Raw genomic sequence first — 20,463 nt, forward strand, 5'->3', positions numbered from 1 at the left:
GAAATCCTAAGAACCCAGAGCTAAAATCCCACTGACCAAGAGCTGAAATCCCAGGAACCCAGATTTCAAATCCCACAGGCCAAGAGCCGAAATCCCACAGGACAAGAGCCGAAATCCCACAGGCCAAGAGCCGAAATCCCACAGGCCAAGAGCCGAAATCCCACAGGCCAAGAGCCGAAATCCCACAGGCCAAGAGCTCAAATCCCACGGGCCAAGAGCTCAAATCCCACAGGCCAAGAGCTCAAATCCCACAGGCCAAGAGCTCAAATCCCACAGGCCAAGAGCTGAAATCCCAGGAGCCCAGAGCTGCTTGCCCTGCAGGGACTGATTTGCCAGGCTGAGCTGAAGCAGCCCAGGAATGGCCACAGGACCAACAGGTTGGGCAGGAGCTGCACTCATCAGTCCCCCCCTGCTCACAGGGGACACCAGCTCTGGCTCTGCCCCAATTTGGGGTTTTTGGAAGGGAATCATGGCCAGTGTGAGGTACCTGTACACAGCTTGAGTTCATGAACACTGGGAAGGACTCTGGAGATGCGATCAGAGAATCCCAGAATGATTTGGGATGGGAGGGACCTTAAATATCATCCCACTCAACCCCTGCCATGGCAGGGACACCTCCCACTGTCCCAGGCTGCTCCAGCCCCAGTGTCCAGCCTGGCCTTGGGCACTGCCAGGGATCCAGGGGCAGCCCCAGCTCCTCTGGGCACCTGTGCCAAGGCCAGATCCAGGTAAAAACTGCCCTGGAACATCCTGCAAGTTTCCCATCAAGCTCCAACCCCACTTACCAGTTCCAAGTAGGATGGATCACCTCCAAAAAGAGCCGCTACAAGGTTGGACAGAGGATCAGCCATGGCACATCAGCCTGGGAGAAAAGGAGGATGAGGAACACACCAGAGAGACAAACTCAGGAGCTGTGCCACACTTCCAACAGCGATAACCTCACTCTGCTGCTCCTGTTAACCTCTGGAAAAGTTCAAAAAAAAAAGAAAAAAGCTGAACATGCCATCTTAAACCCGGCTGAAAGCTCAGGCAGCGACTGACTGATCTACACTGCGACAGGAGCTCGGCTGCATCCCGGGAATCACGGCTGCACCCCGGGCTACATCCCCGGGAATCACGGCTGCATCCCCGGGAATCACGGCTGCACCCCGGGCTACATCCCCGGGAATCACGGCTGCATCCCCGGGAATCCCGGCTGCACCCCCGGGAATCACGGCTGCATCCCCGGGGAATCACGGCTGCACCCCCGGGAATCCCGGCTGCACCCCGGGAATCACGGCTGCACCCCCGGGAATCACGGCTGCACCCCTGGGAATCACGGCTGCATCCCGGGAATCACGGCTGCATCCCGGGAATCACGGCTGCACCCCGGGAATCACGGCTGCACCCCCGGGAATCACGGCTGCACCCCCGGGAATCACGGCTGCATCCCGGGATGCCGATCACCCCGCCCCGTCCCGGCAGCTCCCGGGCTCCCCCCTCCGCCGCCATCCCATCCCGGAAAACCGCGGCTCGCCGCTCACGTGTGTTATCCCGCCGAAGGGGAGAACGGGACGCGGTCCGTGCCGGTGCTCCCAGAGCCCGGAGATGCTCACGGCACCGCGTGTGCGGGCCGGGGGCGCGCCTCACGGTGCCGGGCACAAACCGGGGCTCCCGGGCTGGGCGAGGCGCGGGGGAAGGCGGCCGAGAGGCCACCGCTCCCTTCCTCCCTCCACCCCTGTATCCCGGTATCCCGGTATCCACGCCCGGATCCCGCACGCACCGCTCCGATCCCGCCGCGCCGCCGCCGCCGCTCCCACCGCCCCAGCGCGCTCCGCCCACCGGACGCACCGCCCATTGGCCGCCCGCCCTCTGACGTCACGGGCCGCGGCCAATCGGCGGGCCGTGCGCCTGCGCGCGTGGCCGGATGCGGGCGGTGCGGCGGCGGATGCGGGAGCGGCGGTAGGGAGCGCCTTCCTCTTCTTCCTCCTCTTCCTCCTCCTCCTCCTCCTCCTCCTCCTCCTCCTCCTCCTCCTCCTCCTCCTCCGGACAGCCAAGGGGCAGAGCCCGGCGCGGTGGGGAGGGAAGGGTGCGGCCCCCGCAGCCGCCCCCCCCCAAAGCGCTGCCTTATCTCTGCCATCCCTTATCTATCTCTGCCATCCTTATCTATCTCTGCCATCCCTTATCTATCTCTGCCATCCCTTATCTATCTCTGCCATCCCTTATCTCTGATCCCCTCGTGTCCCCTTCTCCGCCCTCCCCGCGAAGTTAAAGGCAAGAGCCCAGCATGGTTGAGAACTCTCCGGCCCCGCTGCCAGAAAGGGCAATTTATGGATTTGCGCTTTTTTTGGGCTCGTGGTTTGGCTTCAGTGAGTATCGCGCAGCCGAATCCATCACCCCGCGGTGCTGCTTTGCTTTCCCGTTTAAAATCCGTTTTTCACTCCAATCACGCATATTTTCACATTCACTAAGCGCTGGAGGTAGTTGTGGTGTTACCTTCCCCACCAAAATAATGAAAAAAACATAATCTGGTCAACAGAAGTGTAAAATATTTCAGGTTCCATCAGCTTTTCTCTGCTGATGTGATGGGTTCTTCATTTCACTGGGGATCCAGGGTTTGAGAGGGTAGAAAACACTTTTTCAGCACAAGAAAAGGCGCTGCAAATGTCCTTCAGTGCAGGATCCTGCTGTAGGCAGTGAGAAACGAGGGGGAGTTGGGCTCAACTGCCCCCCAAGAAGAATCAGGAAGGATTTTCAGTAATTTTCATTACAGTTCCATCCAAACACTACAATTCCACCCGGTTTCCTTCCCATTAAATGACCTCTGTGTGATCATTCTCTGCTTTAATATTTGTTCAGATTCCTTTGGTTTCTTTTTGTTGAGGTGCTTGGGGGTGGTTTGGTTGTTTTTTTCTTTATTGTTCTGCAGTTTAATTTGGAGTAAATTCTTGTCTGTCTTCATAGGAAATCAGAAATTAATGTTAAACACAAAACTGTTCCCGTGTAACCAGGGGCTGACAGGATTTGTGTCTGAGAGGCAAATTCTGTAATCTTTTGGGAGAGGTGTTTTGGTTTAAATAAAAGCAAAATTTAGGAAGTCTAAAACGCCATCAGTCTTATTGTGACCTTTTGATTCTGTTGTGCAGTTTTGTACCTTATCTGGGCTTATATTCCTGAGACTTGGCTCTTCTCTCTGGGACTGACATACTGGCCTCAAAAGTAAGTTCAACCAATAAAATAAATTTAGTTATTTTCAAATAAAAAACTTTATTTTTAAATAAGGGCCTAGAATAAAATCAATTTCCCCCTGATGATAAATAATTGTAATGTTTCTAAAGCATTTTTTTAATGTAGCTAAGGTGATAATGTTTTGTTGTGCCATGAAATAAATAATATTGGGACTTTTTGGATAAGTTTGACATTTTGCTTTTTAGGAAGTTTGCTAGTGGAAATACAGTAAAATGTAGGGCATAATTAAACAATAAAGACCTTTTTGAAGGAATTTATCTGATGGTTTATCAGTAGCTCCAGTGGAGTCAGGATTCATAATCAGAGGTGCTGCTTCTTTTCCTCTTGGAGAAATTCATCACAGATACAATGCCAACAATTAAAGCTGATTCATTAGTAAGCATTTGTTACTAAATATAAATTTCAAATCCTTTTTTTCAGGTACTGGGCAGTTGCTCTGCCAGTTTATCTCCTGGTGGCTGTAGGAATTGGTTATATTTTGCTTTTTGGGATTAACATGATGAGCACAGCTCCACTCAACTCCACTCACACCATCACAGGTAATTTTACTGCTTATTGAAAAGTTGGATCCTTCACTGAGAATTCTGGAAATCTATAGAGGATAAACCCCAAAATTTGAGCCTTTAAATATTTGATTTATTGGAAGCCCTGGTGGGGTTTTCAGCGTGTTTTAAAGTAAGCTAAATTTATAGTGCTGCATTATAAACTTATATCATATTCTTGGAAGAAAAGGACCTGGAAACTATGAAGTGCTCTCCTTATCTTTTGTAGATAACTTTGCAAAAAAGCAGCAGCAGAAGAAATTCCAGGAGGAGGCAATTCCAGCCCTGAGGGATATTCCCATCAGTGAAGTCAACAGGATGTTCTTCCTCCCTGAAAAAGGCATCTGCAATAGCAGATAGTTTTTACTAAAATCTGTTTGGACAAAGGATTGATAAAAATTACTGAGAGACAATTAAAACCTCTCTGAGATAAAAAAAAAACCAAAAAAAACCCAACTCTTTCAGCTTTTTTTCCCGTGAATTTCTAATTAAATTAATATGGCTTTATTATTGTTATTATGCACCTTATTAACCTGCATTGCTCTGAAAATTATGCCCCAGTAATTTATCTGGTTGTTCTTTAAAAATTAAAAAAGTTGGTTGAAAAGTGTTCTGTTACTTGCAAGCTTTTTGCTTGGAATTCCCCTCTGAGAGGGAAAAAAAGCAGCTTTTAAACAGTTTAATTCTATTTTTCTTTTAATTCAGGGAGAGAAAAATGTGTTTTGCCAGTCAAACACTTGAGGATCTTTTTTGAATTGTTAACTGGAAATGTTTGCATTGTAAATATATCATTTGCCTTTGTAAATATTAATAAAATGTGGCTGATTTTTCCATCTTCACCATTTTCCTGTGATTCTGGGAGGTTTCTCCTGGGTTGAGGTGATAAATTCTCCATTTTCCTTCACACAATTATTTTTTCAGCTAAACCTGTTGATCCCCCCACCCCCCCAAAATATCAGATTTACTGAGTTACCAAAAATAATAAAGGTGGGTTGTGAAGATTTGCTGAAACAAGGCTTGAAATTACTTTTTTAAACTTATTTTTAAGAACACTGACAACAAAGTTCAAGGGAGTAGCAGGAAATAGAGGAAGTGACAGGTCCATGCTGTTAAAACCCAAGGTTAAGTGGTTCAGATGTTTTCTAAACAGTGAATTTTACTTCATAAAAATAAACAGTGAAGTTTATTTCCCTTCTCCCAAGTGTCATAAATTGTGTTATGTCTGGGACTCAATGTTATTTAGGCCTATTATAAAGCCCAGAACCTCATTATTTATTAAGCTTGTAACTAACTTCAGCAGAGAATTGAGTTTAAAATTTTGTTATTTCATTGAAAGACAATAAAATTTTGAGAATTTGCCTGCAAAATCTTATGCCAGTTCTTTAGAAATCTGTCAAAATGATCATCAGCTGCTCTGGAATTTTTTAAGATTTGGTAAAAATTACTTTGGTATGAATGTAGATCTGAAGTTGGGTTTTCTGGCTGAATTTAGAGGAAAAATCTCATTCAGTATTCCAGGTAGGATTTGTTCTGGTTTGATTCTGGCACAGTGCTAGTGCCCTTCTGAAAATAAACCCTCCCTAAATGTGTGCTGTGGGATGGGATCAGGAAAATAAACCCTCCCTAAATGTGTGCTGTGGGATGTGATCAGGAGCAGAGCAGAGCAGGCTCGAGCTTAAAAACAAAGGGAACAAAAACTTTATTGCTTTACAACTACAATAAAATGAACACGCACAGAATTTAGGATGGAAACTTTCTAAAACATTTAATTTCTACTGAAACACAGTGAGACACAACTTTGGATTTCTGATTGTTACTACTCTTTAGATGATTAATTTTTAGTTTATTGAGGGAGAAAGGAGTCTCTCCTGTGCCATAGACCCCCAGGAAACACAATTGCAATTTTTTGTGTTTCCATGTCACACATGGCAGCTGCCCAGGGAAAATCTGCTATTGTGACACCTTTTTTATGTTATAGTGCTTTTATTACTGGACTGAAACTGCTCATAGAGTTCTCTTTTAAGGATGCTTTGTTAAGGACTAAAAGAACAAAAGTTTCTCATTTTTGGGACAACAGTTCCCCCATATTTTCTCCTCCCCTGGGGCTGATGGTCTTGAGAACAGAGATCTTCTTCATCCCTGCAGACTGAGGGCACCACCACACCCTCCTCAACTATTTTTTTCCTGTTTACTCTACTCTTGCACTTTTTTTGTCTTAAGTTATTGTATCTTTCTAATAATGCAGTCTCTGTGTTGCAGGAGAAAATTGGTTCAATCTATGGTTATACAAAAAAAGTCCAGCCAAGGCCACTCCATCATCTCCTCCCACTTAGGATGTTTTCCCCATCTTTTTTTGACATCTCAGGTCCCAGGCTTCTCTTGTCTTTCTGATTAAAGAGTGTGAAAAATGCATATTTTATGATTGGCTTTTTGCAAATATTACAATGAATATTAGATGTGTAATGTTAGAAAGTTATGCTGTATTAATTCTCTTAAGTAGTGTGTTAAATACAGATTTTTAGGTTATAACACAGTGTTAAAATAGAAACTATGCTGTGTAAGATAATTTTTAACTAGCTCAAGAAAAAGATGAGATAATCAAGGAACTCTTCACACAGAGATAACAGTGACAGGGCCCATAAAGAGTTACAGCCTCCTCATCAGAAAAGAAACATTCTTCCACCTTCTCTCTGTCTTTATGGAGCCACCAAGATTAAGGGGAAGAAGTTGACAAAAACCAGAAAAATTCTTAATTTGCAAGGAATTTATGCATCATGTATGAGATACATGAATATGCAACAGGCTGTTGCTTTTAAGGGTTATTATTTTGTTCACAAGGCATGGTTTTGGCAGCTCAATGCCCAAAAACATCTGGACATCTGTAATTCTTTGCTTTTTATTGTCTTGTCATTGTCCTAACTCAACATTTTTATTACTCTAATTGTATTACTGTTTTTATAACCATTTAATTATTATTAATACACTTTTAAACTTTTAAAAACTAAGTAAATGGCATTTTTCACATCCCCTAAGAGCTCTCTACTTTTAACCCCTTGTGTTCATTTTCAAAAGCGTGTCCAATACTTTCACTAGTCACTCTAAGTGTCACTATCTAAACTTAACTACTAATTAGTTTGACCACAACTTCCTGAAAAAAGACTCACTTCCTTGTCAAACTAAGCCAGATTAAAACACCTCCTTATTGAAGAAAAAAAAAAAAAAAAAGCTTTTTCAACATTTCACTTTGAAATAATGAATTTTAGCTGTATGGGCATGTGGGAGCATTGTATAAAAATGAATTTGTGTCTAAATTAGAACAGCACTGGTTTGTGTGGTAGTTTTGGGTTATTAATGAAGTTTTGGGGTTTTGTTTGCTGTTGTTTCTTAACTGTGCCACGATCCTGTCCTTTTATTAATTTTCAGTTTCATTAGTGATTTAATTTCCATTAAATCATGATTTGACAACCAGCAGACACAAAGATGTGTTTACTCTTTTGTCACTCCTCTAATCCCATTCCAGGCATTGAAATCTTGACTGCAATCTTTTTTTTTTCCTGTGTATTTTCCACCCTTTTTGCTTCCTGAGAGATCAATTTCATCTGGAATTCCGACCTGACACCGAGTGAAGGCCACATTTGGGATCATTTGATGGAAGGATTAATTCAGTGCCTTGTCAAGGATGCCCAAATCCCTTCAGGATCAAGGAAAGCTACTGGAAAACGCCCTGAGAAAACACAAATGAAAGGATGTAAGCCTTGAGCAAAGGTTGGATCAGGGATGAATTTAATTTCTCTGGGAGAAATTAATTACAATTATGGGAGGAGCAAGAGGGAGGAGGCTGTTTGTTCAAGGAAAACTTGCAGGGGTGAAACTCAATCTTTGCTTTTCTGTCACTGCTGCTTCAAAGACACCATGGTGACCTTTTCTTCAACTTGGCCACGTTTGACACTTCAGAAATTGCCTCTGGGAGCAAAATCAAACCAGGTAATAGTGGGGTTTTGGGGTTAAAATATGGATTTTGGGGAATTGGGGGATCTACAGGTCTTGCCTGTGAGTGTGAGTAAGAAGATACACAGCTCTGCTAAGAATAAAGGAGTTTTTTTCTGTAGATTTATATAAATTTTGCCTTAGGTGTTGAGGAAAAAAAATCCCCCACATGACTGAACGGTGGTTCCTTTCTTTACAAAACACCCCTGGATATCAGGTGTCCATTCTTCTCAGAGACTGAGGGGAAACTAAGTAAATAAAAGGCAAAAAAAAAAACAAACTAAAATTTGCCCTTTTTTTCAGCTTTTTGCCTTACTGGTAGAGTTCAATCCACTGCATTGTCCATGCTGGAATAAAGCCAGGGATAAAAATTCAGTTTTGCATTTAAATGTACTTTTTTGGGTTCTCCTGTGGTTTTTCTCCTGTTGGGGATGGATGATGTTTTGGGAAGGGAAGGGAAGGGAAGGGAAGGGAAGGGAAGGGAAGGGAAGGGAAGGGAAGGGAAGGGAAGGGAAGGGAAGGGAAGGGAAGGGAAGGGAAGGGAAGGGAAGGGAAGGGAAGGGAAGGGAAGGGAAGGGAAGGGAAGGGAAGGGAAGGGAAGGGAAGGGAAGGGAAGGGAAGGGAAGGGAAGGGAAGGGAAGGGAAGGGAAGGGAAGGGAAGGGAAGGGAAGGGAAGGGAAGGGAAGGGAAGGGAAGGGAAGGGAAGGGAAGGGAAGGGAAGGGAAGGGAAGGGATCACCATGAAATAACAGAAGTGCCTGGGTTCCCATGGAATGAGGCTGTGCCAAAGGGGAGAATGGAGCTGGGGCTGCCAAATTTGTGTCTCTCTCTTCTTTCTATCTTGGCAGGAAAGGGAAGGATGATAAAAACATGGAGTGTAAAGATGCTCCAAGGGCTGGAGGGAGGAAAGGCTGGCACAGCTGGGATTGTTCCCCTGCACAGGAGAAGCTTTGGGCTGAGCTCAGGGTGGCCTTGCAGGGTCTGAAGGAGCCCCAGGAAAGCTGGAGAGAGACAATTTCCAGGGCATGGAGGGACAGGGCACAGGGAATGGCTTCAAAGTGAAAAATTACAGGTTTAGATCAGATAATAGGAAAAATTTCCTCCCTGGGAGTGTGGGCAGGGCTGGGATGGAATTCCCAGAGCAGCTGTGGCTGCCCCTGGATCCCTGGCAGTGCCCAAGGCCAGGTTGGACACTGGGGCTGGAGCAGCCTGGCACAGTGGAAGGTGTCCCTCCATGGATGAGCTTTAAGGTCCCTCCCAACCCAAACCATTCCATGATTTCCCTTGAGTTGAGCAGATAAGCTTTTGCTGTTCCCTAAAGCATTGTCCAGACCATCCCAAAATTCATAGGAGCATAAGGAATTCTGTCAGCTCCACTGGATAATCTCAAACACCCCCTGTGTTTGGGCAGGGGGAGAAAAGAGCAAGGACAACCCAAGACCCCTGATATAAAATAAAAAGCTCTAATATTAATATTCAATGTTCATCCTGGGACACATCTGTGCTAGGGGATCTATAAACATTAAAATGCAACAAGTTTCTCTGAACTTCATTTTCATTTGTGGGTGGAGATCATAAAATGTTTCTGCTTTACAAACAAAACATTTGACTGATCTTGTGTAAATATATTCTGTTCACCTTTCTTGTGGGCCTGAGTTGGTGAAATGTTGAATTCAGAGTCCTGTTGAATTTCCAGTCAGCTTTCACCCAGCTGGGATGAATAGGACATTTTGTATCTCTCCATTCAGGAACTTTCTCTTTTTCTGAGGAGAAAGTTTTGGAAGGATTCAGTTTTCTTCTGCCAGGTCCCTTCCAGAGGGGCTGCCAAAGTCAGTTTTGTTGGGATGCTGTGCTGTGGATGAAAAGCAGCTAAGAGATTAAGCCAGTGCAGAATAAATAACATTAAATAGGAAATGTTTCAGCGAATTGGCTGGATTTTGTCTCTGCAGCTCAAAAGCTGCTGTTGGGAATATTGCCTTTGCTCAGTTCTGCTCTGTTGTCATTCTCCTGTATAAATGTAATCTAGGAGAGAAAAAATCCCGTGGTAGTTCTTTTTCTCTTAATCCAAATTAATCCTGCGTCACATTTAGAAAAAAACACATTTCTGTGGCATGTAAGGATGTGCTTCCCTTGGATGTTTGTATCCTTCAGAGGAAGGATATTCAAGGAAGGATATTCAAGTAAGCACAATTCAAGACCACTGTATGAAAATCAACTTTAATTATCATTTTTCATACAAGAGGAATCTCAGGACTGCTGTATGAAAATCAACTTTAATTATCACTTTTCATACAAGAGGAATTTGAAATTGTAGAGGTTTTGTGGAGGCACCCCTGTGGCAGGGAATAAAAAGTTGCTTTTTGCTGCCATCATTTTGAGGAATAGAAAATGAAAGCAGCAGAACTGTATCAGGGAATAACAAGTTGCTTTTTGCTGCCATCATTTTAGGGAATGGAAAGTGAAAGCAGCATTGACTGGGAGTGTTGCAGCTGAATTCCCAAGGGAAGGTTTTTGTGGCACAGGGACCTGAGCCAGGAATTCCAGCTGCTCCCAGCCTTGCCTCTGAAGTGCTCCCCTCACCCTAAACTCCTTTTTGGGATGCTTTGGATGGTTCTGAGGTCACTGATATTGCAGGGTGGGATTGCAGATGAGGTAAAAAATCAGAAGTGGAAACTGAAAGTTCCCTGCAGCTGAATGCCAGTTTACTTTGGGGCTTAATTATTAACGAGCTGGGAAGGGACCTCAGTAACTTTTTGGGTCATCACAGAGCAGTGAAATCATCCTGGATGCTCTTCTGTTTGCTTTTGCTGCAGACTAAATAATGAGGAAGCTGGAGCATTAGTAAATAAAAATAAATAGATTTAAAATTTAAAAAATAAATTTAAAAAATCAAATAAATTTTAAATAAATAAAATTATTTTAGGATATCTTGTGAAATACCTTAAATTATCTGTGTTTGGAGATGTGGAAATGAATCTAAAAGCTGAATTTTCCTTTGTCACTCTGGGGTTTCAATTTCTACTCATTCTTGCCATTCCCTATGTGGCAGGATGTTGTCTCCTGGTGTACATTTAATTAATGAGTCTCTTTTGAGTTTGCAAGAGGAGATCTTCAAAAAAAATCCTTCATTCTAATAGGTTCATTCATTTGGAATCTGAATTTTTCCAGGCTTAAAATGTGTGGCACTCCTTTGTTTGCCAGTACCTGACTGAGAGGAGGAGCTGGGACACACTTCCAGGGCTTCTGAAAAGTGTCTGACCTTATCTCACAACCACCTGAGGTGCAGGAAAGGTCAAAAATCTGGAATTCTGCTTTGTCTGTGGTGTGAAATACAAAGCTGTGTTTCGTGTCAGGTAAATAAAGGCAAACTGTGTAATTGTAATTGTGAAATATGTGGAGCACAGCCATGGGACTATGAGCTATAAAGATGAGTTCTGATAAACAACCAAGGAAAGCATGGAAGAAGGCTTTTGAACCAATCTTTTGTTTGCAAATAACAATTATAAGTCTTAAGCTGCTTTGCAATAAGAAATTTTGAATTATAACTTTAGAATGTTGCTTAGTATTAAGGATTTTAAAGTGTAGCTTTAAAATGTATGAGTCTTGAGTTGTTTTGTAACAAGAATTTTTGAATTATGACTTTAGAATGTTGCTGAGTACTAAGGAGTCTAAACTGTAGCTTTAGAATGTATAAAGGATTTAAACAAAAAGGGAAGAGACTCTATCCCAAGCTCCTGGAGAAGGAAGATAGACATCAAGGGTGTTGATTAATGATTTCAAAAGGGGAAGATGGACATCATTACCATAGATTAATGATCTTAGAAAACAGAAGTTGGACCCCACCAGCTGCACACACATCCTGGGATGCACACAGCAGAGTACAGAAATTGGAAAGGAACCAGCATCACCATCATAGATTGATGATCCTAGAATAAGCACAGAATAAAAAATAAAAAGCATAGAATTGTGACGTCAAAAGGTAGAAATGGAAACTGCTGAAAGCTCACGTAAAAATTGGGAAATGGAAACTGCAGAAAGCTGATGGAAGAAATGGGAAATAGAAACTTATAATTAAATAGAAACTTAATAGAAAGCTTATGAATATGCATGAATATGACCAATAAATACCAGCAAGCCCAACAATCAGTGTGCAGTTGTTCCCCCACCACTGCACTCAGCGCTGTCTTTGCTCACAGGTTACCATGTTAATTAATAAATTGAATTGCTGCTTGATTTATTAGCTGAGTCAAGCTTCTCATTTCTAACACTGAGGAAACCATGGCAGTTTTGGTTGGAGTTAAGGAGCATTAAAAATAAAAGATTTTAAACCTAGTGGGGGCAAATATTTAATATTTGAGGTGTTTAGAGGTTCTGGTAGCAAGGCAAGTGCTGAGAAACTCTCTGAGCATGAAAAAAACATTGTGGGGAAGGCAAAGCAGGTGCCACATAATGCAAGTTTTAATGTGGTATTAAATTAAAATGTGGGTTTTAATCAAGGCTGATTTTTTTTCCTGACTGGCAAAAGGTTACAGGAGGGGAAATTGATAAGAAGAGAATGGCAGAACCCCAGGAAATATCACAAATGTTGGGTAGAACCTGTGTTGTACTGGAAATGGGTGAGGCCAGCTGGGCATTCAGCATTTCTAGCAGAATAAATACATCCCATGTAGCCAGTAAGCAACATTTAAATAATTCCTTGCCTAATTTCAGTGTGTTTCAAAGCCTTTGGGTTGTTTTGGGGCTGTACATTACATTATTCAGCCTCATAATCAATGAATTTTTCATTTTCTCAGGACTGTAGTATTTAAAATAAAGACTCAGTACAGTGCTCCCAATTTTCTTTATCTGGGCTACTGAAATGAACCTGATTTAAGCCTTTTGTGAAAGTCTCTGAAAACACAAAAGGATTTCCTCCCATTTTCCGGTGCTTTGACTCATCTTCCTTGGAAAGAGAATTATAAATAATTTCCTTTTGAGTTCTGCCAGATTTCTCTGTTTGGTCAGATGTTTGTACATCCATTCCTGATGGTTCCCTTTGAAATTCTTCATTTTTTTAATGTGGATTCTGGGTCTTTCAAGGCTCTTCCTCTTCCTCAGACTCAGCATCATCATTGTAGAAGTGAATTGTGGCTTGTACAGGAAAAATGGCCAGAAGCTTCTCCCCAATGTTAGCAAGAAAATTCTGGGATTTGGATTTGGGCAAATAAAGCCTGAGAAGAAGAAAACACATTTTAAGAGAAAAAGTTAAACAGTGCAACACTTTCCCATCCAATATAGCCTGAACATTAAAACTTATTTTTTAATTAATGAAATCTAGAATTAGGATCAGGATACCAGGGTTAGATTGGGGTTGGTGGCCTGAGGTACAGAGGTTGATTTTAGTGGATTTTGTGTCTCCAGGTGGAGGAGGAGGAGGTGTAGACTGATTTATGTATTTCAAAATCCACATTGTTTTGTATTAAAATCATAAATGGCCCCTCTTGGTTTCACTTGGGCCAATTTCCAATGAAATCTGACAGCAGTTAAGGTCACCCAGAATTTCAGCTGCCACAGCTTTTAGAACAAAGGCTTGTAAAGAAAAGGGAGATTCCATTGATTTTCCTCCTCCAAAGGAAAATCCCAATTAGGAGTTTCCTAATGAAAGAATGCAAATATTGGTGAAGACCCTTATCAGTCCTCTGACCTTAACAAATTTTACCTGGAGTTCAATTTTTAATCAAGAGCAAATTAAAGCAACCTCAAATCTGTACCAATCCCACTCCATTAGCAGCTGTTCCTATTCATTATTTGGGCTTAGTAAGCAATAAATGGAAACATAAATTAGGTGAGGCAAAAAATGGAGTTTTAAAATTACTTTTTCCTTATTTTCATCTTTTTAAGGCTCCGTTCAGCCTGGGTGTCTTTGCTGAGGGATAAAAATCTGTGCAGTTTAGTGAGTAATTAAATTTTTATTAAAATGAGATTTTTCCAGAGACAAACTGATCCTTCTCCTTAGAAGGAAGTAGTTTCAGCTTTTTTTTTTTTTTTCTTTTTTTTTGGTCACTTTTCCTCTCTCATGTGACAAGATTAACTCACCTCAGTGGATGCTGGAACCCCAGGGCTCCTTTTGATCTCCAATTTATCCTTTCACCATCCATTTCTGGCTGCAAAGAGACACATTTATTAATTGGAATGGACTGAAAATGAAGATTTCACTTATTTTCTTTAGGGAACTGGAGAATTCCACAGCAATGTTGCTTTGTTTGTTTTTTCCTCTGAGTGGAATTCTTGACATCATCACTGTGGGTCTGTCCTCTCATGAAAATAAAACCTCAGGACCTCTGTTGATTGTGCCTCAATCTCTATTTTTGTTCCTTCAGCTTTCCCACCCAAGCAAGTAAAACTAAAAATCCCAGTGCATTCAAAGCCAGACAGAGTTACTTTAAAATTCAATTTTCTGTTGATTTCCTCAGTGGTTTACTTATAGCAACATCCCTCCCAAAACAGCCAATAAATTAAATTATGCACATAAAAACATGTTTTGAAAAGTAATTTTCACTTAAACTCTCCCTATATACAAAACATCACATCCAGATTATGCCCAGAGATTTCAAATTGAGGTTATTCTTTTATATATATATATATAATTCAGCAAATATGAAGTGCTGTTACAATGAGGGTTGTGTGGAGTAAGCAGGGGTTTCAGCAGCTCTTGATATTATATTAGTAATATAAATTATTGCTACATTATTATTACTTTATTACTACATCATTATTACTAAATTATATATATTAATAATCTATTAAGAAGAACTGATAATAATTCTATACCTAACACTAAATTAGAGATACTCTCACCCATCACCATGCATATAATTCGAATTTAAACCATGTTTTTCCAGCACTAAAGAAAGCTTGAAAGAACAAATGAGGAACTGACCAAGCCTGGCTTCCCATGTTCAATTCCTGCTTTTCCCCAAGGGTTTTTTCCCCAAAATTTGCTCTCACCATTTGTTGGCTCTCTCCATCCAAAATCTCATCCTGTGCATCCCTGAAGCATTCCCATGTAGTAAATCTGAATTTTATGGCGATATTTGGCTTCTCCCCACACCTCAGCCACCCCCTGGCTCATTTTTCACCAAGAGTTCCTTTCCCTTTAGGATCTCCCAGTTCCAAGTGAACTCGAGATGGTTTAAATAACACTGAAATCTTTTCATTCGTGCAGAAAACCCCCAAATTACCTCTCCCTGCCTCCCTCACAGATTCCCTGTGCTCAATGAGTGCCTGGTTATTTTTTGAGGCAGCAACTCCAGCATTAATCCAAGGAGAACAATCTGATCCCATTAGCCCAGATGGAGTGCTGGGTGCTGTGTCTGCCTTTTTTTGGTTGGGGTCACCACGATTCTGGATGCTTTTCCACCAGGATTTTCCATCTCTGGTGCTGTGCAACAGATCCAGCTGGAGAAATGGAAAAGCACTTTCAAATAAGCATAAAAATAATAACAATAAGATTATCACAACCTTAATTTTAGTTCTGAAATGCTGGCTTAAAAGGAGGAAGTCTCAGCAAAACAAATAAAATAATGAAATTATTATAATAAAATTAATAAAATGAAAAATAATAATGATGCTTTTAGAAATATATTTTGCCCTTTACTCCTGATATTGACAAATGTTTTTGGGATTCTAGTCGATGGAATAATTCCATACTCATAGTTGGAGATTCCCAAGCTGGAAAAGCCTCCCTGGTCCTGCCTTCCCTTCCCTTCCCTTCCCTTCCCTTCCCTTCCCTTCCCTTCCCTTCCCTTCCCTTCCCTTCCCTTCCCTTCCCTTCCCTTCCCTTCCCTTCCCTTCCCTTCCCTTCCCTTCCCTTCCCTTCCCTTCCCTTCCCTTCCCTTCCCTTCCCTTCCCTTCCCTTCCCTTCCCTTCCCTTCTTTACTGACTGTGAATTTACAGAATTTTCAGGATTGCTGCACAATCAGGATTTTCTCTTTGTTAAATACATTCTGTAAATGCACTTTTTACATGTTCTGGGAGAACTCGTCCACATCCTGTCCTAAAAAAAAAAAAAAAAAAGTCCAAGTTCACATTAAACTTTCTTCAAAAATAATTTCATTTACTGACCACAGGTTATTTAGTGTGAATTGGGCGCCTTCAGTCTAAATCTACTCCTTGCCATGTTTAAATACTTTGTGATATCTGTGAAGTTGTAAAGAAATCATAAGTGCTTTTTTACAAATAAAAACTACATGCACAGTCTCAATCCCTTTGATCATTTCTGTACCAAAATCAGCACAATTAATAGAACAAAGAACATGGTGAATAATATTAAAAATCCAAAATATTTGTTAAATAACAGCACAGGTCCTGAGGAAAAATGGCAAACTTCTTAAATGACCTGCAGTGTAATTAAATATCTTGCTACATTCCAGTCTGACCGCCACATATTTAATTTCAGCAGCCCACTTTTGTTTAGTCCTGATTTAACTTGAGAGTTGAAAGGAGGAAAGTTTGTATGGAAGAATCGATCTTTGTGCTCTTGCAATCAGATCTGGATGTGAGGATAATTGATTTCTGCCTCTGCCACCATGGATATTAGTGCAGGACTAGAGCCTGAACTGCTGGAATTTAACACTCCAGAAGATGCAAAGTTATTCTCAATTAAATCTCTTGATAAAGCCCTGCAAGACCAATTTTATTACAGAATTATTGAAAATACAACTTTGGTGACGAAGCTGCAACGTGATCAAATATAATTACTTTTAGAAAAAAGGTGAATATTACATTATAGTACTAATCAAGCAAACCACACAACTTTAATTGGCATTTTTGTGGAAATCATTAACTAAAGTCCGGTTCCTTTTTGCAGTAATTTTAATGTAAGTCGCTTAATTTTGATATTTGGTGAAGAACTCAGAATACGAAAAGTTTTCCAAGATGTCAGGGGAATTATTCAGATCTCTGACATTACCTGGGAATAACTTTGATTGAACTTCTACAGAAAGATGAGCCCTGTGCTAATCATTTTGTGTGAATTAAAAGAGGGTTTTATCTTTGTGAGGAATGGGTTTTATGCAGTTTTCTCATGAAGGCAATTGTGCATTTGCAGGAATAAAGGGTGCTCAGCATAAATTGGTATATTTGGGGAACCTGGACATCTCTACAGCATTTACAGTTTTGAATAATATCTAATATTAAACAAGAAACCACAGACACTGACAGCAGGAAAAGCTCCTCCCAGAAAAAATCCTTGGAAAAGCTTTTAAGGAGCAGAAGGAGGAAGAACCAGTTGGTCACAAAGCACATTAAAATATTCCAGTAAAGTCAAAAAGAGCAGCTCAGCTACTCCAAGGTTACAAGGTACAGCTGGCAGGTTTGAGGGCTGATGTTACTCCCTGTTATTTCCAAGGCTTCCTTCCACCCTCTGTAAAGAGGAGCTGACTGACATGGTAATCTTATTTTAGAAAACTCTATTTTAGTAAAATAGTGCACACAAGGCCTTGGTTGAATAATAAAAACAATAACAACAACAGAACGTTTTTGCAATTTAAAACGCTGAACTTTCTAGTCAAAGCTTGTCTAAAATTCTGAACTTTTTAGTCAAAGCTTGTCTAAAATTCTGAACTTTTTAGTCAAAGCTTGTCTAAAATTCTGAGCTTTTTAGTCAAAGCTTGTCATGATTAATTCCAAGTTACAATATTACAGAAACTAGAACCTCCAGCAGCTTCACAGCTCTAAATAATTCTGTGTCAACACAGACAGGAGCTTGTCTTGAAACAGGGACTGGTTTTGCCTGTTCTGCTTTAGATTCCCTTGCATGGTGAGGCTTTGATTCAGTTTTCTCATTTATTCATAAACCTTTCCAGGGTAGGGGAACCTCAAAAATCAAAAAATATTCATTGTGGAGCTGAGTGCATTTGATGGCAGCAGGATTTGAAGCGCAGCCCCTTCCTGCCTGTGGAAAGGTTTCACAAAGAGCTGAGCTCTGTGCAGGCTCAGGGCTCAGCAGTGCACCTGAGCTGACACAGAGAAAGTGAATTCCAGAGCTCAGAGCTCGCTTTGGAAATTGTTTTCTTTCTTTTGATGTGCCCAGGCAAGGATTTGGACTTCCTGCACAAGGTGAAGGCACGGAAAGGAGCAGTGTGAGGTGCCAGGTGAGGAGCACTGGAGATTTGTTCCTCTCTGTGAAGGGCAGGATGTGGCAGCAGCACAAGATTGGTGTTTCTGAAGCTTGAGATGAAGAGTGACTTAAAATATTTGGCATTACAACTGAAACTGTAATCTGTTTGTGCCATGAGTTGTGGAAATATTATGTCCCATCCCTGGAGGTGTTCAAGGCCAGAATCACAAGGCTGGAAGAGCCCTTTAGGATCATCCAGCCCCACCAGCATCACCCCAAACCCTGTCCCCAAGGCCACATCCAGACTCCTCTGGGACAATTCCAGTGACTCCAAAGCTCCCTGGGTAGCTCATCCCAAGGTCTGACCACTCTGCCAGGGAAAAAAAAACATTTCCCTGCCACAACTTAAAACCATTTCCTCTCCTACTTTCACTTGAAAAGTGAGAGCAGAGACAATTTGTTCCTTGTTTATCCACAGAGCCAGCATGCTATTGCTAGAGATCCACTTAGGGATAAAACTGTTCTTTTAGGATACCCATTGCACTGAATTTCCAAGTGAAGGACAAGACCTTGAGTTCAGAATAATAAAAAAAGTTTGTGGCTTTCTGTCCTGTTCAGGAAACAACTGAATGTTGTTCAGGAAACAAACCTCACATATCTGTCAAGACAGGTGTTGGCTTCTTTCTTGTAGCCTTGAATTTTGCATTTTTTATCTTCTCCTTTCACTCCCACACCTGCTAGGATCAGACAGATCCACACCTTCCTTTCCCAGAGCTGTGTTGTGACTCCTTTCCCTATAAAATGTAGAAAATATTTGATAAATTTAGTGCATAGATATATTGGGGGAGTAAAGAATAACTTGTTGTCTGTTCTGGAGGAGCAATTTGTGTTTGCAGCACACAGGGCACGTGCAAATCCTACAGTTCAATTCCTTGCCAGGCTGCTCCTCACTCTGATGTCAGTGCTCAGCCCTTTCTCATTTGGTGAATGCAATGAACCTGCTGGAATTAAATGCATCCATTTGTGCCTTTGGGGACTACAGGAATGGGAACTGGAGACAGGTGTCTTCCCCTAGTTCTGTGTGGGATACAAAAGGGAATACTGTGCTTTTAGGGCACCATCAACCCAGGAATAAGTTCAGGTGTCGGAATCTGTGGGTATTGGTGATTCTGAGATTGTAGAAAGTCTCTGTCTTTCTGCCCCGTTGCCAAAGCAGAAGCCATAATTCATCTGTGCTGGTTTCAAGGTTGTTTATTCTGTTTATCTCTAACATGTTCTGCTGCCCTGCCGCAGCTCTGTCCTGCAGGGCAGCGTGTGGGGCTCTGCCCTCAGTGGGATGGTACAAACATTAAATACCACAAACTACCTGTGCTGGATTTACAATAACGTGCCAATATCTGTCACCTACGTTGGACAGTGTGTCCCCAGCCTGAACCAACAGAAAAATGCCAACACCACAGTGAAACATGGAGGGCATGAAGAAGGAGGAAAGGACAAGACACACCCAATTTCCTCCATCTTGTCCCCTTTGAACCTCTTATCTAGAAACCTAAAATTTTACTCTTGCACCCGTGTCACACTTAATTATTATTCTTATCAAACACTCAGAGCTTGTAATTCATCCTGTAAGATTGAAAATTCTTTTCCATGGACAGAGATCACAGCCAGTGTCTCTGGGGGCTCTGTCCAGGGGGGTTCCTGACCCCTGCCAGGGTCCCAGACCTGCCAGGGCAGCCAGAGGGAAGCCCTGGATTCCCACATTCAGGTAGCAGTGTCAAGTGATTTCTGAGGAAGATGAGATCTTTTCTTGTAGTCCATCAGGATAGTTTTAGCTTTGGAGAAGCAGATTTACCCTGGGCTCCATCTCAAATGGTGGGAGCAGCAGGTGAGGGGGGGATTGTGTCCCTGAGCCCCACAGGTGAGAGCCCTGAGACCTGCAGAGCTGCCCCAGCCCTGTCCCAGCCCAGGAGGAGCTGGAGCTGCTGCAGAGAGCCCAGAGGAGGCTCCAGGATGAGCAGAGGGATGGAGCAGCTCTGCTGGGAGGAAAGGCTGGCACAGCTGGGATTGTTCCCCTGCACAGGAGAAGCTTTGGGCTGAGCTCAGGGTGGCCTTGCAGGGCCTGGAGGAGCCCCAGGAAACCTGGAGAGAGACAATTTCCAGGGCAGGGAGGGACAGGACACAGGGAATGGCTTCACACTGAAAAATCCCAAGTTTAGGTGGGATATTGGGAAAAAAATCCTTCCCTAGGAGGGTGGGGAACCCCTGGGATGGAATTCCCAGAGCAGCTGAGGCTGCCCCTGGATCCCCGGCAGGTTGGACACTGGGGCTTGCAACACCCTGGAACATTGGAAGGCGTCCCTGCCCACGCCAGGGGGTGGAGCTGGATGAGCTTTTAAGTCCCTTTTAACCCAAACCATACCGCCATTCCCTGAGAAGCCGAGTCGTGGCGCCGGCAGCGAGAAAACCTCGCCTGCTCCTCCTCCTTTTCCTCCACCAGAGCCCGGCTGGCTAGAACTTAACCCGCCGCAAAGACACAACGCCCGGAGCCACTTTTTGAACGCTCTTTATTCCTTTTTACACCTTCCCTCAGCGTGAGGGGACGCCTCAG

General features: G+C 42.5%; 2 protein-coding genes and 2 long non-coding RNA genes across 12 annotated transcripts in view; 2 read left to right on the forward strand and 2 right to left on the reverse strand.

Annotated features, from left to right (window-relative positions):
• Positions 1-1,888, reverse strand: part of TTC3 (tetratricopeptide repeat domain 3) — a 59,136-nt gene extending 57,248 nt beyond the window's left edge. For 6 of the 7 annotated variants that reach the window (XM_072935926.1, XM_072935915.1, XM_072935913.1 and 3 more), the window contains exons 1-2: positions 1,763-1,888; positions 786-963 (exon numbers count right to left, since the gene is read on the reverse strand). In XM_072935926.1, coding sequence (XP_072792027.1) covers positions 786-851 — 66 coding nt within the window. In that variant the 5' untranslated portion in view covers positions 852-963; positions 1,763-1,888. Of the gene's footprint in view, positions 1-785; positions 964-1,523; positions 1,681-1,762 lie in introns of those variants that run through there. The other variant, XM_030284245.4, reaches the window with a different exon arrangement.
• Positions 1,850-4,609, forward strand: PIGP (phosphatidylinositol glycan anchor biosynthesis class P). Of its 2 annotated transcripts, none has more exons than XM_030284322.4 (5): positions 1,850-1,941; positions 2,248-2,348; positions 3,126-3,198; positions 3,649-3,767; positions 4,000-4,609. In XM_030284322.4, exons 2-5 carry the CDS (start codon positions 2,267-2,269, stop codon positions 4,128-4,130), a joined length of 405 nt encoding a protein of 134 aa, XP_030140182.3. In that variant the 5' UTR covers positions 1,850-1,941; positions 2,248-2,266; the 3' UTR covers positions 4,131-4,609. The 2 variants fall into 2 exon arrangements, with proteins under 2 accessions (XP_030140182.3, XP_072792051.1); XM_072935950.1 differs by having other exon boundaries at positions 1,871-1,941; positions 2,259-2,348.
• Positions 4,610-7,524: 2,915 nt separating this feature from the next.
• On the forward strand, positions 7,525-11,691 carry LOC140685126 (uncharacterized). Its single transcript, XR_012058349.1, has 2 exons — positions 7,525-7,754; positions 8,605-11,691. It is a non-coding gene; the product is annotated as an uncharacterized lncRNA (long non-coding RNA).
• A 3,285-nt stretch (positions 11,692-14,976) lies between these two features.
• Positions 14,977-20,413, reverse strand: LOC115497172 (uncharacterized). Of its 2 annotated transcripts, none has more exons than XR_012058348.1 (4): positions 20,275-20,413; positions 18,505-18,649; positions 15,690-15,791; positions 14,977-15,193 (listed from the first exon to the last, which is right to left on the reverse strand). It is a non-coding gene; the product is annotated as an uncharacterized lncRNA (long non-coding RNA). The 2 variants fall into 2 exon arrangements; XR_005981840.2 differs by having other exon boundaries at positions 15,679-15,791.
• Between the last annotated feature and the right edge of the window lie 50 nt (positions 20,414-20,463).

This window comes from Taeniopygia guttata, chromosome 1 (genome assembly GCF_048771995.1).
Source record: "Taeniopygia guttata chromosome 1, bTaeGut7.mat, whole genome shotgun sequence".
Lineage (NCBI taxonomy): Eukaryota > Metazoa > Chordata > Aves > Passeriformes > Estrildidae > Taeniopygia > Taeniopygia guttata.

What these genes read in the sequence shown, in the direction of transcription:
- PIGP (XM_030284322.4), top strand. Translation starts at nt 2,267, where the DNA reads ATGGTTGAGAACTCTCCGGCCCCGCTGCCAGAAAGGGCAATTTATGGA. An exon ending in CTGACATACTGGCCTCAAAA is followed by an intron (nt 3,199 to 3,648) that starts GTAAGTTCAACC and finishes CCTTTTTTTCAG; the next exon opens with GTACTGGGCAGTTGCTCTGC. An exon ending in CTCCACTCACACCATCACAG is followed by an intron (nt 3,768 to 3,999) that starts GTAATTTTACTG and finishes TATCTTTTGTAG; the next exon opens with ATAACTTTGCAAAAAAGCAG.